Source organism: Oncorhynchus clarkii, chromosome 16 (genome assembly GCF_045791955.1).
Source record: "Oncorhynchus clarkii lewisi isolate Uvic-CL-2024 chromosome 16, UVic_Ocla_1.0, whole genome shotgun sequence".
NCBI classification, from domain to species: domain Eukaryota; kingdom Metazoa; phylum Chordata; class Actinopteri; order Salmoniformes; family Salmonidae; genus Oncorhynchus; species Oncorhynchus clarkii.
In genome coordinates, this window is record NC_092162.1 from 16,836,856 (window position 1) to 16,854,032 (window position 17,177).

At 44.8% G+C, this 17,177-nt stretch overlaps 1 protein-coding gene across 2 annotated transcripts in view; it reads right to left on the reverse strand.

The window, feature by feature from the left end:
* Nucleotides 1-2,792: 2,792 nt before the first annotated feature.
* Nucleotides 2,793-17,177, reverse strand: part of LOC139368051 (thyroid hormone receptor alpha-B-like) — a 149,157-nt gene continuing 134,772 nt past the window's right edge. Inside the window, exons 7-11 of one of the 2 annotated variants that reach the window (XM_071106586.1) lie at nt 12,505-12,652; nt 12,153-12,358; nt 8,044-8,190; nt 6,692-6,950; nt 2,793-6,417 (exon numbers count right to left, since the gene is read on the reverse strand). In XM_071106586.1, the coding sequence (XP_070962687.1) occupies nt 6,167-6,417; nt 6,692-6,950; nt 8,044-8,190; nt 12,153-12,358; nt 12,505-12,652 (1,011 nt within the window). In that variant the 3' untranslated portion in view covers nt 2,793-6,166. The remainder of the gene's footprint in view (nt 6,418-6,691; nt 6,951-8,043; nt 8,191-12,152; nt 12,359-12,504; nt 12,653-17,177) is intronic. The other variant, XM_071106585.1, reaches the window with a different exon arrangement.

Genomic DNA, 17,177 nt, shown 5'->3' on the forward strand with positions numbered 1-17,177 from the left:
TAGGCCGTCATTGCAAATAAGAATTTGTTCTTAACTTACTTGCCTAATTAAATAAAGGTTCGATTTTATATTTACAAATAACACACAAAATGCTTTGCAAGTGTCTGTTTTTAAATTTAACATGTACATTTTGGTCATTCCGCAGACTTACAGTCCACTAAGGTAGATAAACAACAACATATCACAGTCATAGAAAGAAAATAATATTTCTGTAACGGTGGTGTGCTGGTTTATTCTGTAGGTTGGAATGCTTGGAACATCAAGCTCACATAAACGCATGTGACCGGTGGAGGAAATAATAAATCTTATTTGCTGCAATCTTCAGATGGCTCCTCTTTCCTATATTCAATTGATTTATTGTTATATAATTTATATAAATGTTACATATTTTCAACTTTCATTCAGAATGGAAAATTAACCTTACTTCAACGTCTGGAAAATACGTATTTTCGACATCTCTTCAACGTAAATTTTGCTTACTGGGTAGATTCAATATTTTAAAGCTCAACTATGCAAGTGATGGATTTTTTCACTCCAATTTCTAAATGAAAAATACAAAGACACAATTCACATCTGAGGCTGCATGGGCCTTGTTAGGTAGCACTGAATTGATCCACCGAACCATGAGAGTGTTGTATCGTGTAGACAAATACTGTAACACAGATACAGCCATGCACGTACGCACGCACGCATGCACGCACAGAGATCCCGGAGCAGTTTACAACAGCACAACTCTATCCAATCTTCTATGATATCAACAGTGTCCTTCCAACTCCACTTGTCCTTTTGCCATCTCAACGAGTGGGCTTGCTGGTCCCCAGGCACCAACCGGTGAGCTAGGTCATGGTTGGAGAGTGAAGACCAGGCCTTTGGGCATCCCGTCAAACCTGGGTCCATTCACTTGAAAGCCCTGAGCCTCGGCACACACAGAGTAGCAAGGGTCTTTGCTCCCAGATCAAATAAGGATCACTGGGATTCATGCAGTTGAGTTGGGGGAATCCAGACAAGGTTGAAACCGCTTTAATATAAGCATGGCTGGCAGGCTGGCTCGCCAGTAAAGGGAGCACGCTTTTGGAGGGGTTGGAGGGGAATTGCATAGACATCTTGCTACTTGTGTTTCTTTTTTTGTCTTCACAAAGCTCTACATTTGGTAAAGGTGGAGCAAACAAAGCCCCCAAAAAACAAAACATCACAGACAATCCTGTCCCTCTTCCCATGTGTCAACCTGTTGGACTGAACCATGATAAGACAGCTGATGAATGGACAGGGGTGTTGGGGGATTCCATTTAATGGGCTTTCCTAAATGAATGTAGTGGGCAGTAGCCAGGCAAGCTGATATATTGGAAATATTAGTGAAGTCTTGACTTTCCCCTACCCTTTGTTATTTAAGGACTTTAGATCAGTGATTCTCAACTGTTTTTTTTATAAAAATTAAATAAATACTCCAGTCTGAGCTTAAACGACTTAAACCAGGTAGAAAGTGTGATAATGAATTTAAATGTGTAAATGATTTAATCTCTGAAAATGTTTTCTTCAATATAGAGCTGTTAGCAGCACTATTTTGGTTGATTTTGTGGGTTTATTAACATTCTTCATCAAGAATATAAGCAAAATTGTATTATTGACAATGAAAGAGGTGGGGGATGTTGTTCTCATCATATAATAGTTTTCCAGATTGTATGTTGGCAATTATTTTTTGCGATGCAAATATTGGGTCGCGAGTGAGACAACCGGATTCATTTTGGGTCCCTGGACAAAACCAGTTGAGAACCACTGTTTAAGGTCACTAACCCCCCCCCCACTCTCTACCCACTCTCATCATTAACCATGAAGAGACCAGTCTGTTGTAGGTAGACACACATTGTAGCCATGAAAGCATTAAGATTTGCTGCCAGGACATACTGTAGGGATGGCTAGCTATCTCTTTTCTGAGAACAAGAGGCACAGGGTCAGTTTAATAAAGTCATGGGGTAATTTTGAATATGGGTCGACATGTGAGAGTGCACACACAAGCACACACACAGATGTATGAAGCATTAATATACGTTGCACATTTTTTTTTCTTACTTTACAAGATGGCGGGATGCAGGCGCTGGCAAGGAAGTGCTCAAGCCTCAACATCCAGTTTGTGAGTGTTGCATATGATTTTACATATACTGGTTTTTCATATTTCATTTTCTGTATTTACGTCCTTGGTTATGGCCAAGATCAAACAAAATAAAAATCAAACAGAAACATAGTTTTTTTTGGGGGGGGGGGGGTGAAAAAGTATTGCACCTTGCAGATGGGCAATATTCTCAGTTTGTTTGTGTGTAACATCGATGTGACACCACCATCCGTTCTGCTGGTGAGCGGAAGTGAGGTTGCGGGTGCCGGGCTCAAATCCAGCCCCGTCCTGTCAGCTACATTCAATACCATAGAGCACTCAGCCATTACAAAAGACTTCCCCCAAGCTCTGGGCCATTCACATTTGGCTTCACTATATATGGTTATGGAAATATCTGGGAGTGGCCAACTGCCAGCCAGCAATCCATTTCAGCATCTGATGATGATGCAAGACTTTACTAATGTTAGGTATCCTATCCACGATCCTCCTAGAACCAATTTAAAAGGTAGCAAGCGCTAAGGCTTGAGGGTAAGTCTTCTGTAATCACTGCATATGCGCACGGGCCACAAGCACATATCGTTTTGCGCACTTCCACATGCGCCCGTGAATCATCACTCCTCCCAAGTTCATTTGAGTTTTGTGTTGTGTGAGGTATGAGAAGATTGTGTTTCATTTTTTTGTACGATTTTTTTTGGGGTTGCATTATTTTTCCTGTTTGTGTTTTTTTTTTCAAAGTCGTCTTTCATAAAAAAAAGGAAACAAAATATATATAAAAAGAAAATATTCCTGTTTTTGTTTGTTGTAAATTCCTCTTGATAAAAGGGACGGACAATCTGACAAATACACAGACAACAGAGAAGTCAACACAAACTATAGGTGATGTGAAAAATAAGTGACATTTCTGTCTACGTTACACTGCACGCATCGTCAAAAAGTGACTACGGCTGTTCTTTTTTTCCCGTTTTACACAGAGCAGTCTAAGCGTCATAAACAAACATCAACAAAAAATAACATTGAGATAAAATGTAGAGAGAAAGAAACTGCTTATTCTCCAAACGTTGAACTTTTGTTCAGGAGTCTTTTTAAAGTCATCTTTTTCCTCATTTCGCTTTTCTGGGTTCATAATCATATCCCCCCCCCAAAAAAAAAAAATCCTCAGAAGGTAAAGCAGCATTTCAACCCCTATTGTCACACACATACCCAATCGGCTCACGAGAATGAAGGACATCACTATTGCGATAACTTTTTTTCTGTTATTGATTCTTTTTCAAAGAAGCTTGGAATTTAATCCATTGAGTGCCGATTCTGTTTCTCTTGCCGATCGTCTCCATTTGAAAGTTGGTGCCTCTCCTTATGGAAAGCTGAAGGGGGTATTTGTGGAAATGAGGGGGGGGGGGATTAAATGTTACAATGCGGAAGTGAAGGGGGAGACCATCTGATATACTGCCATCTCCCCCTTCTCCAAGTTCACAAACGGTGCTTCGACAACGGGCGACGATCCCCCTCTAACCCATGCCAGATGAAGGAAGTCTCTCTGTCCCGCTCCCTTCGCTCTCTCCTACTCTCTCGTTCACTCGCTCCCACTGCTGCTTCGCTGTTCACATTCATTTGGCGACGCCACCCTAAGTGAGCTGCTATGGTTATCCTTGTCTCACAAGGGAGAGGCCTAGATTCTGTTTGGTGTCCAGGGACATCTCCTGCCCAGTGGGTGACGGTCGGAGGAAGGCTGTTGATTTAATACTGACAATGTGACTGGGTTGGTTGGGAGCCCCGTCCCAGTGGGCCTCCATTAGAGTAGGCCAGGACTCCCAGAGGAAGGTTCATGACTGACAGATGAGTTGGGGCTAGGTTGTGTAGTTGCTGATGAGGGTGGGGAGAGGGGTTTGGACCACTGCAGTAGTGCAAAACCCAAACCAGCATTGCTTGGGCCAGGGGTGGGGAGACTAGTGGAGTGGGAGGGTGGGGCACTGTGGAAGGGGATTCTGGCTGCTCCACCAGAGCGGTCTGAGGTCTGCTTACAGTGGATTTCTTGGTTGACTCCTCCTCCAGCGGTTGAGGTTGAGTTTGGACTCCTCCTACGGCGGTTGAGGTCGAGGCAGCGACGCTTGGCCATCTGCTATGAGTACCTGCCATCCCGAACCCGCCCGTCGCTCCGCGTCTTCAGGCGTTCATCCACATGCTCGCGGGGTGCTGAAACGCATCCGTCCATTCATCCCTCCCTCCCTCCCTCCGCCTCGTTCACTCGTTCAAAAACTACTGCTTGGCATTCAATAAAAATATGTTGTATTTGAACTTTTTTCCCCTCAAAAACAGTGGTAAACACAGCCAGTGGCCTGGCCTGGCCACCTTGGGGTTCTACGCTTCCTCACGGTGTATCGCTCCTCTTCCAGGGTGACAGCTGGACTGTCCATTGTACTCCGTCACGTGATTGATTTGCTTCAGTTTCAACAGAAGAAAAAAAGAGAGTGATTCCAAATTCCAAATTGAGAAACTTGGTCCCACATAACAAAAAAGAGAAAAGCTGAACATAATGGTTACCATCCTCCCCTCCCCCGAAAAAGAGATAAGTGACCATAGGGAAAGGCAGGCCCTCCTGTCTTCAGTGGTATTTCCTTTTGTCTGAGTGATAACACTGACATTGTGTATCCTGTGTTTGTATGATTTGTCTTAATGTATGTGTGCCTACGAGTTCACACGTGCCTATGTGTGTTTGTTGAGTATCCTTAAAAGTGTGTGTGTGTGTGTGTGTGGGAGGAGGCTGGGGGCAGCTGCCCTGTGTCCAGAGGTGAGGTAGAGCCTGGCGGCGCCCCAGCCTTGAGGGTGTGCCCACTTTGAGGTAAATGGCAGCCGTCATTGGCCTTGCCCTTTCTCAGTGACCCCTACAGTAACGACGACTGAGTATGGAAGCCTGAAGGGGCCATACTGAGCTGAGTCACACAGGCGCGGATTCAGACTTACTTACCCTGCAGGTCAGGGCTACAGCACAGCAGTATATACAGTAAATAAGGCTTTGAGTTTCTGAGGGTAGGGGTGTGTGTGTGTGTGTGTGTTTCAGGATGCTGTTCAGTCTCCAAGCACTGAATCTGCTTGCCAGCTATTAAATCTATATTTTCCCTCTCTCCCCTACTCCCCCCCCCCCCTCCCTCCTCTGAGAACTCCTGCCAGTGGCGCTTCTCCTTCTTTCTCTCTTTTGTTCACTGTTATGACCTTCCTTGGAGAGAAAAGGGCTCAATTGTCATTCATGAGAGGGTCTACTGTTGGCACCAGAAGCACAGGCAATGACAAGGCAGGTCTGCCCAGTGTGTGTGTGGGTTTGAGAGAGTGCCAGTCACAGGCGCTTGCCTAATGACAGAACCAAAGGTAGATACGGAGCCGTGGTCTGTAGTTTTACACATTTACACATTTCAGACAACTGGAGTAGCCTTATAATACAGCACCTGACTTGGTTAAAAACATGCTCACGGTCCAGTCTGAAAATGGCTCAGTTGTGTTCAGCCGTGATTGTAGGTACTAGTAGCTTTGCTCTACGGTAGGAGTTATATGGCACACTCAGTACCTCTGTGTGTGTCCGGGTGTGTTGTCAGTGACGTATCTCCTGAATCATTGTCTTACACTAATTCGGGGAGTATAATTAACTGACCGGTTTTAAAAGATGGTTGCCATAAATTCAAACAGGTGCAAACCTGCAAAAAACACCATCTAGTGGCAATGTGTGACAACTGAGGTGCCTCCAATAGGGCTCTGAGAGGGGAGCCAGAGTGTGTGTGTCTGTGTGTGTTGGCCTTGGCAAAGGGCTGGAACTCCCACTGGATAAAACACCGTGCTCAGACAGGGAGGGCCGCCAAACTGATTCCCAAAAACAGGTATGAAGAGGTGGTTGGTCAAAAAAAATTAAATCCTGTTTGTTTGACTCCTGCTGCTGGTTGCGTTGTTTGTTGTTTACCACGTAAATGTCGGAAAAACACAAGTCCTGCCAAAATCCTTCCCAGCTTCAGAAAAACATCCCTTCCTTTCCCAAGATGCCTCAAGTCGCTCCACTACTTCCTCCGGGGGTGCCACTCACACTTCCTGGTCCTCGAAGACCTCTAGGAAGAGAGGGGGGAAAAGTTCCGTCGGACACTCCACCTTCATGTGGAGGAAGCGGCTGGCGTGGCACGCCCCGATCATGCGCAGGTCCGTCACCTTCATCAGCAGCTTGGGCCAGAAGTGGGGAATGTTGTGCTTGCGGTAGTTGATGTAGTGTTCAAACGCCAGCAGGTAGGTCTCCTGGCATTTCTCGATCTTGTCAATGTTCGTCAGGCCTGAGCGGTCTGTGGCCGGGGGCAACGGGAGGGAGGGAAAAAAAGGGTCAGTAAACGGAGAGGGTAAAATTCCACCTAGCCTATCAGAGAGAAAGATGTAGGCCAAGTTGTTTTCAGCTAATAGTACAGCAGATTTTATTTATACTTACTTATAGTTCCTTCAGATCCACACAAAGTGCCTAGGTAGTAGTGGCTAGGGGGTGGATTTGGAACTCGGCCTGAATCCTCTGACCTGAATGACCTCAGTTGACCTCTTGCCATTGACCCTTGACCCCGTCCTCACCTGAGCTCATGAGCAGCACGGCCTGCAGCAGCGCCACCTCCGTGTCGTCCAGGTTGAACTGTGCCAGGCTCTTGCCCAGGTCGAAGATGGCGTCCGACACCACGCCCAGGCCGCCGTTCTTCAACTGCTCCCGCTTGACTGCCATCTCGCCGCTAAGGGTCAACGTCTCACTCTCTGGGTCGTAGCGCACGGCGGCGCGCAGCGACATGATCTCCATACAGCAGCCTTTCAATAGGATGATCTGGTCCTCACAAGGCAGCTGGACAGAGGAGAGGAGAGAGGGAGGAGGGAAAAGACGTGAGAGTAACAGCAGAGTTTATTGGTCGATCACAGTAATAGACTGAATTGTACACCAATATAAATACCTAGATTTTCATCAAATAGTAAGATAGCACAGAGGTGTGTGTGTGTCTGTTTGGTTTTACTACTTTTACTAAAAAGGCTATTTTATGCTTAGGGGTGAGGTTAAGATTAAAATTAGGGTTAGAATTAAGGTTATGGTAAAGGGTTAGGTTTAGGAGTTAGGTTTGAAGTCAGAAGTCCCCACAAGAATAGTAAACAAACAACAATTTCACCAACTGGGGACATTTTGTTGGTCCCCAAAAGGTCAAATGCTATTTCTAAAGGGGTTTAGGGTTAAGGTTAGAATTAGTGTTAGGGTTATAATTAGGTTTATGGTTAGGAGCTAGGGTTAGTTTTAGGGTTAGGTTTGGGGGTAAGGTTAGGTTTTGGGGTTAAGGTTAGAGTTAAGGAAAATAGGATTTTGAATGGGAATTAATTGTATGTCCCCACAAGGTTAGCCGCGCAAGACTGTGTTTGTGTGTGTGGGGAGCGTGCATTGATAGCGAATAGGATGGGTAAGATCTGGCAGCAGCCTGTTCATGTCATGTTCAGTTCAGAGAGAGAAAGGAGGAGAAAGGGAGGGCAAGAGAGACGGTTAAGGAATGTAAACAACATTAACTTGAAGGCCCTTTTCCATTCTTCGATTGGAATTTCAAAGGACATTTACATAAGTCGACATACTTTCCAGCTGCAGTGGTGTAGGCTTCGTGTGTAGTGTATGTAAAATAATGTTATATCAGCAGCAGTCTACGTTTACCCATTCAGCCATTTTGTTTGCCCTGTGACCTTGTTCCTCAGGGTGTCGTCAGAGAAAATGTACATCATGCACATTATACATATTTCAACATGCCCTTTCTACATGCATAAACGTAGTGTAGTCAAGGTGCCAATATTCCCTCAAAGTTCCTATTGCATGTCATTGTGGTGTGTATATTCCTTAGATGTGCTGTGATTCATATAGTGTGCTGAGGGGGCTTACATTCCACGCCCACACACACACAGGGCTTTACCTCCGAGAACATGGGCAGTTTTTTGGCAAAGTCGACGACGCGGGTGATGGCAGGGGTGATAATCTTGGTAAACTCACTGAAGGCCTCCAGGTCCACCTTGTCTCCGTCCGACGTGGGGGCCACCGGAGACTGACCTATGTCCTCCGGCTAGGGGACAGGACAGGGGACACAGGGACACAAGTCAAGAAACTTGAGTTAAGTCCTTTGTTATGCCATGAGAGTGTGTTCATTTGGTTGCTAGTAAGATGCCATGAATTAAGCACATCCAACAAAAGTGTGAAATTAGATATAGCAGACATTACGACTGAATAGTTAAAAAAAAAAATATAATAATAAATAAAAAAATTGTTGACATAATTGAGGAAGATGAGATGTGTAGTAAACAACTTCTTAGAGCGCTAAAGAAAATCCACTTAGAGATACAAAGCTCATGGTCATTTGCAGAACATGTGGTTGGTTTACATGCACCACTAGCAGATGGGATTCTATGAGGCTCTCTAAAAGACACATCTGGCTTAAACTCTTAACCTTAGTCCATCCCATTTCATTGTGAGTTGAGAAAAGGCTGAAATGTAAAATAACATAAGGCTTTGTCTTATTTTATATAATTAAGGACGCACAATCTATACAAAGCTTATGGATGGCGTGACTGTCAGGATTATGCGCCCGAGAGTCAGGTAATTACCTAAAATTGGAATAATACAATAATGCTTTGATTACAGTATATACATTTTCCTCAGCCTAACTAAAGCTGAGTTTCAGTTGTTCAAGGACAGCTGTGTTTATGTTTCAGAATTGAGAAATAGTTATATCTTGACAGAACAGAAAAACAAACGAATTTCAACTGAAAACATGCCACATTCTACAGCTCTGTAGTGAACTAACTCAAACCAACTGCAAAATGAACCTGTCTAGGTTTCAAAGGTTGACAAAGTCATTCTGGGGTTAAAGACGGTAAACCAAAGTATGTTAACCCTGTCTAAGCCGCTTGTTAAAATAGGTCAAAGATCATGCATTTACTGTCTTTTAAACCACTCTATTAGCAAACTGAGGTTTGAAGCTAGGTTGGGTGACCAGACTGGCATTACAGGGGGGGGAACTGGTACACAAAAGTAAGGGTCAACAATCCATTGTAACCAATGCCCTCAAACAACCTCATCATCACTCAAGCAATTCAATTTGCAGAGGGGCTCTTTCCATCTTGACCTTCAATCAAATAGGTTAGACATAATATAATGGGTCCTCTGCAGGACACAGGGCTGGAGTTGGAGTGGACTGGAGCTTTTTGATTTGGCCGGTGATTTTGATTCCAAGTGGCTGGGTAGTCTATGGCTTGTTAGCTACTGTTAAATGTAACTTATTTACTAGCATACATTCTTGTCCAGAGCGACTTACAGCAAGTGCTAACAAAATGCATTACATACTGTAGAAAATGTATATTAAAGGGAAAATTCACCACTAGACACTATCTGGGGTGTTTTCCCAGTCTCCCTACATAATTATGAGTGATAAGAGGGAAAATTCACCACTAGACACTATCTGGGGTGTTTTTCCAGTCTCCCTACATAATTATGAGTGATAAGAGGATGGTTCAGACATAATTATGCATTATAGCTGTATTATTTCTTTCGTGCCAGGGGACGTCATTGTTTGTTTGAGCCTGTTCATTAAATTACTTCACCAATCAGTGCGTATACAGCAGGCAAGCTAGTTGTTTACGTGCTTGATGGACAGACAAGTGGGTTTGAGGAGGCTTGAAGCACCGGGCATTTGTTATGACATGCATTATATGGATTAGGTCCACAGAATTATACCTAGGAGGAGCGGCTTCTATGGAGAAACGTTGAATGTCATTTGAGCTAGCTATTTATTAACAAGCTTGAGCTAGCAAGCTTTTGTGTGCAGAGTGGCACCAGAATTAAAAACGCGTTTTACCTTTCTGTAGTTAATCAATCCAACGTGAAAACTAGGCCTATGATATCCTTAACTAGCATTGAAAAAGTTAATTAGTTATTCTCAAGCTAATTAAAAAAATATATATTCTGAATAAAGCTTCAACGTGACATCAGTAACCTATGGTTCGGGGGCAGGTAGTTTAAACACGCACAGGCAAAGATTTTCAGCTTGCAGGCAGACAATGGAATACGTTTCTGGGTGACAAGAGTGGGGGCTTTGCATAGGTGCTTTGTTGCGTTTTGTTCTGGGAGTAAAAAAAAATGCCTGGAACATAAAATAACGTTATTAACCAGTTCCCATGCTTCTAAAATAACGGTACTGTTCCTGGACAGTATTGGTCACTTTCATTCCAGTCACACCACATTTTGGAGTGTATTCCACAAGTTCTCAAGTCTATTTGCTCATTTTTCATGCGACTGACATGCGGTAATGACAAATAGAATCTTTGTTTTAATTATTGTGATATGTCCACATGTTTTACCAGTACGGCATACCCCTACTATTTATTTACTGGTACTCCATACCAGACCTGTTTCTATTAAAGTGTTAGAGGTGAAGTACTATATTCATCTGTTAGGTTAATCATATGACTTCAGGCTAGACATGTGTTATCTTGGTAGTAGGTGTGGTTCAGGAATGCTCTCAGCATTCTTCTAATGCCTGGCATTTGAGTCCCATTAAATTAGCACTGCTGTGCCCAGAGCCACATGTGATTTGTATCGCTGTGCATTTCTGATGGGCTGTGTTGTAGGCTATTTTGGGAGTATATAAGTTGATAGGACATTTCTGTTATGGTGTGATGTCATTGCGTCATCACATTTGCTGAGCTTTAAAAAACACACACACACACACACCACAGCGCCAGAGAGACACATTATGTCACTGCTGTGGCCAACACGCAAGCACATATACATTTCACACACATACTTCTCACTCTCTCTGTCTCTCCTTCTCACTCACTCCCTCTCTCCACATTGAACCATTAGTACTTAGTTCTCCACAGTAAAACCATTGCTACACCCTTGTAACATGCTATCCCAAACCTACAGTGTCTATAAGGTCCCTAGTCTAGAAACTCTAGGTTTATGGATGAGACATGTTTTAAATGTTATATGTGTTCAGGTATTTATAGAAGAGCTAAAGTTTCTCCGTGCACCAGTTTAAAGGCGTTATTTTATATATTGGCTGGTAAACCTGCAGCTTGCTCAAATCCAATGTTTAGTTTTGGGTTGGCAGTGCTTGGACACACCTCGTAATGGTTAGGGCTATTTAAACAAGCAAATTGACTGTGGCTTTGCGGGTTAATTGTCTGTGGTATGGGTGATTCTCTCAATCTAGAGCCTTTATGGGAGAATTGGGGCCTTACACTGGTGTGTATGTGTGTGTGCGTGCGTGCATGCACATGTGGGTGTATGAGAGGGACATTGTATCGTAAGTGTGTGTGAAAAATAGCACATAGAAACATAATATATCTTTAAGTGTGTGTACATGTGTGTGAAGAGGTAGCTTTATCGGTGTTTGTGTGTTTACACCAAACGTCCCATTTCCTCCCCCTCACACCCCGCCACTTCCTGAACACGGTTGCCTAGCAACACCGACCACGACACCTGCCATACACAGTGAGCCTCTGGGACCCCCGCCCTTTTCCTCCCAGGTAGATCACCCGTTCCTGGGGCACGTTGCTAATAAAACCCCCTGCTTATTTCCAGGGCTTAGTGTCAGCCATGCTGTGAGTGAAGAAGCCAGCTGATAACCCAGCACCCGCTAGGCCTAATCCCTGGCTAACACTTCCTGCCGCTGTGCGCCCAGAGCCACCTGGCCCATGGAAAACATATGGAGATCAGTAGTCCTACCAGTACTGCCACAGGGTATCCTGACAGGAATAGCCCGGACAACATGGGAACATACTGTAGTAGTAACAGTAGTAACTGATCGGCAGTCGAGATGATGGATGGCACTCAACGTAAATGCTAACGGCGCTATTTAGCGTAAAGCCCAATTTATCACAAAGGAGTCTAAAACAGCCAGCCAGTCAACAAAACAGAGAGCCAAACAAATACTTATGTAACCAGCCATTTAGCCAGCCAGTCAACCAGAAGCTGGCAAAATTATCAGCCCTATTGGGGTGAGGCGAATGGTGCTCATCCTCTTACCAGGAACTTGCGTTTCTGTTTCCAGTGGGAGCCCTGTGCGTTGGTGTGGCGGTGGGCCTCGGTCAGCATGCGGATCAGCTCCCACTCCGAGCCGGTGGGCTCTGGCCGGTTCTGCAGGGTCTTCACCATCTCCTCCTTCTTCCTCTTCTCCCGGTTCTCCTCGATCAGACGCCGCTTGGCCACCCGCTTGGAGTCGTCCAGGACGACTGAGAGAGAGAAAAAGAGGGAAAGGAAAAAACGAGGGAGAAATAAAATGATTTCAGTTACATGAAGGAGTCACGAGTCCAAGCAACCACATGACTTGTAAAATGTGTGTAATTGTGTAATGTGTGAGTGTGTGAGAGACACTCACGGTCCATGGCCATGCCCACTGCGATGCACTTCTTGAAGCGGCACAGCTGGCACTGGTTGCGGGTGATCTTGTCGATGATGCAGCAGCCATCGTACTTACAGGAGTAGGCGGGGTGGAGGTTCTTCTGAATCGTCCGCCGAAAGAAACCCTGGGAGAGCGAGAGGGAAGAGATGAAGAGAGAGGGGGGTGAGGGAGAGAGAGGGTGGAGACAAAACGGAGAGACAGAAAGGGAAGAAGGAAGAAAGATAGAGGGAAGGAAGGAGAGAGAAAGAAAGCGTTCAGCATAACACTGTTCAGTGCCACCTGTCATACAAGGAAATAAAGTGATGAAGAGAGCATCTTTGAATTATCAACTTTCTCAGCTTGATAAAACACATCTAAAAAATACAATCTTCCTTGTTATTTGCTTGAGCTGTTATGGATCCAGGCGGTGTGTGTATATATGTGTGTGTGTGTGTGTGTGTGTGTGTGTGTGTGTGTGTGTGTGTAAGGGGGAGGATTTGACAGGGACGGTGGGAGTTCACACAAGGCAAAAAGACAATGATGCAGGAGCGAGAGAGACAGACCGACATCCTGGAATATACAAGGCCTGAGGTCATCTGCCTTTGGCCTAAAGAGCAGGAACCCAAGACTTCATCAAATAATTTGGAAATACAGACATTGTCATCCTACAAGAAACATGGTATAGAGATGGACCCACTGGTTGCCATCAAGGTTAAAGAGAGCTGGTAGTCCCATCCACCAAACTGCTGGGTGTGAAACAGGGAAGAGACTCAGGGGATATGCTGATTTGGTATAGAGCAGACCTAACCCGCTCTATTAAATTAGTCAAATCAGGAACATTTTACATTTGGCTAGAAATAAATAAGGAAATTATCTCAACAGAGAAAAATGTCCTCGTGTGCTACCCGGCAGGTAGCCTAGTGGTTAGAGCATTGGGCCAAAACAACCAACAAAAACGGGTCACAACTCCTGCAGCTCTAGCATGCTGGGTCTGTACAGTCAATGGTAGGCTTCAAGGGGACTCTTATGGTAGGTACACCTACAGCTCATTCCTTGGCAGTAGTACTGTAGATTACTTTATCACTTTATCACCTTATCCCAGTCTCTCAGAGCGTTCACAGTCAGCCCACTGACACCCCTTTCAGATCACAGCAAAATCACAGTCTACTTGAACGGAGCAATACTCAATCATGAGGCATCAACGCCAGAGGAACTGCATGAATCAAATCAAATTTTATTTGTCACATTTTAGCGAAATGCTTGTGCTTCTAGTTCCCATCATGCAGTAATATCTAACAAGTAATCTAACAATTTCACAACAATTACCTCATACACACAAGTGTAAAGGAATGAATAAGAATATGTACATAAAAATATATATGGATGAGCGATGGCCGAACGGCATAGGCAAGATGCAGTATAGAGTACAGTATATACATATGAGTTGAGTAGTGTAGGGTATGTAAACATTATATAAAGTGGCATAGTTTAAAGTGGCTAGTGATACATTTATTACATCCAATTTTTTATTTTTAAAGTGGCTAGAGATTGAGTCACTATGTTGGCAGCAGCCACTCCATGTTAGTGATGGCTGTTTAACAGTCTGATGGCCTTGAGATAGAAGCTGTTTTTCCAGTCTCTCGGTCCCAGCTTTGATGCATCTGTACTGACCTCGCCTTCTGAATGATAGCGGGGTGAACAGGTAGTGGCTCGGGTGGTTGTTGTTCTTCATGATCTTTTTGGCCTTCCTGTTACATCGGGTGGTGTTGGTGTCATGGAGGGCAGGTAGTTTGCCCCTGGTGATGCGTTGTGCAGACCTCACTACCCTCTGGAGAGCCTTACGGTTGTGGGCGGAGCAGTTGCCATACCAGGCGGTGATACAGCTCGACAGGATGCTCTTGATTGTGCATCTGTAAAAGTTTGTGAGTGTTTTTGGTGACAAGACGATTTTCTTCAGCCTCCTGAGGTTCTCCACAACGCTGTCTGTGTGGGTGGACCATTTCAGTTTGTCCGTGATGTGTACGCCTAGGAACTTAAAACTTTCCACCTTCTCCACTACTGTCCTGTTGATGTGGATAGGGGCGTGCTCCCGCTGCTGTTTCCTGAAATCCACGATCATCTCCTTTGTTTTGTTTTGTTGACGTTGAGTGTGAGGTTATTTTCCTGACACCACACTCCGAGGGCCTTCACCTCCTCCCCGTAAGCAGTCTCGTAGTTGTTGGTAATCAAGCCTACCACTGTAGTGTCGTCTGCAAAGTTGATGATTGAGTTGGAAGCGTGCATGGCCACGCAGTCGTGGGTGAACAGGGAGTAGATGTTGTTTCCTACCCTCACCACCTGGGGGCAGCCCGTCAGGAAGTCCAGGACCCAGTTGTACAGGGCGGGGTCGAGAGCCTGATGACGAGTTTGGAGGGTACTATGGTGTTAAATGCTGAGCTGTAGTCGATGAACAGCATTCTTACATAAGTATTCCTCTTGTCCAGATGGGATAGGGCAGTGTGCAGTGTGATTGTGTCGTCTGTGGACCTATTGGGGTGGTAAGCAAATTGGAGTGGGTCTAGGGTGTCAGGTAGGGTGGAGGTGATATGATCCTTGACTAGTCTCTCAAAGCACTTCATGATGACAGAGGATAGTCATTTAGTTCAGTTACCTTAGCTTTCTTGGGAACTGGAACAATGGTGGCCCTCTTGAAGCATGTGGGAACAGCAGACTGGGATAAGGATTGATTGAATATGTCCGTAAACATACCAGCCAGCTGGTCTGCGCATACTCTGAGGACGCGGCTAGGGATGCCGTCTGGGCCGGCAGCCCTGCGAGGGTTAACACGTTGAAATGCTTTACTCACGTTGGCTGCGGTGAAGGAGAGTCCGCAGGTTTTGGTAGGGGGCCGTGTTGTTGGCACTGTATTGTCCTCAAAGCGAGCAAAGAAGTAGTTTAGTTTGTCTGTGAGCAGGACCTTCGTGATCCACGACGGGGTTGGATTTATTTTTGTAGTACGTGATTGACTGTAGACCCTGCCACATACCTCTCATGTCTGAGCTGTTGATTTGCGACTCTACTTTGTCTCTATACTGACGCTTATTAGCTTGTTTGATTGCCTTGCGGAGGGAATAGCTACACTGTTTGTATTCAGTATTGGTTTCCGGTCGCCTTGCCCTGATTAAAAGCAGTGGTTCGCGCTTTCAGTTTTGCACGAATGCTGCCATCAATCCACGGTTTCTGGTTGGGGAAGGTTTTAATAGTTGCTGTGGGTACAACATCACCGATGCACTTGCTAATAAACTCGCTCACCGAATCAGCGTATTCATCAATGTTAGTGTCCGACGCTATGCGGACCCTATCCCAGTCCACGTGATCTAAGCAATCTTGAAGTGTGGAATCAGATTGGTCGCACCAGCGTAGAACAGACCTGACCACGGGCGTTTCCTGTTTTGGTTTCGGTCTATAGGCTTGGCGCAACAAAATGGAGTCTATTTTCCGAAAGGAGGGCGGGGCAGGGCTTTGTATGTGTCGCGGAAGTTAGAGTAACAATGGTCCAGGATTTTCTCCGCCCGGGTCGCGCATTCGATATGCTGATTAAATTTAGGGAGTCATGTTTTCAGATTAGCCTTGTTAAAATCTCCAGCTACAATGAATGCAGCCTCAGGATATGTGGTTTCCAGTTTACATAGAGCCCAATGAAGTTCATTCAGGGCCATCGATGTGTCTGCTTGGGGGGGATATATACGGCTGTGATTATAATCGAAGAGAATTCTCTTGGTAGATAATGCGGTCGACATTTGACTGTAAGGAATTCTAGGTCAGGTGAGCAAAAGGACTTGAGTTCCTGTATGTTGTTATGATCACAGCGCAATCGTAGGGCATACCACCCCGCCCTTCTTCTTACCAGAGAGATGTTTGTTTCTGTCGGCGCGATGCGTGAAGAAACCAGGTGGCTGTACCGACTCCGATAGCGTGTCTCGAGTGAGCCACGTTTCCGTGAAACAAAGAACGTTACAGTCTCTGATGTCTCTCTGGAAGGCAACCCTTGCTCGGATTTCGTCTACCTTGTTGTCAAGAGACTGGATGTGAGCGGTGAGCGATGTGCCCGTCTATGGAGCCTGACCAGAAGACCGCTTCTTCTGCCCCTCCTGCAGCGCCGTTGAAACTGAGCTGCACTTCCTAACCTCTTGCCAAATGTATTACCATATTAGAGACACATATTTCCCCTGTTGCCACAAGAAAAGGGCAACCAGTGAAGAAAAAACAATTGTAAATAAATACAGCCCATATTTATGTTGATTTATTTACCCTTCTGTACTTTAGCTATTTGCACATCGTTACAACACTGTATATATCCATACTATGATATTTGAAATGTCTCTATTCCTTTGGACTTTTGTGAGTGTAATGTTAACTGTTAATTTTTTATTTAACTTTTGTTTATTACCTATTTCACTTGCTTTGGCAATGTAAACATATGTTTCCTATGCCAAAAAAGCCCTTTGAATTGAATTGAAAGTTGAGAGAGACAGATAGAGAAGGATCTGAAGTTGGAAAGCAGAGGGAGGGTGTCAGGCTGTCACTTGGACTACAGTGAGGCAAACAGATGACAGAACTGACATAGAGATGACATACTGTCAATATTGTGGAAGCTGTCACACTGCGTATGTGTGTGTTTGTCACACATC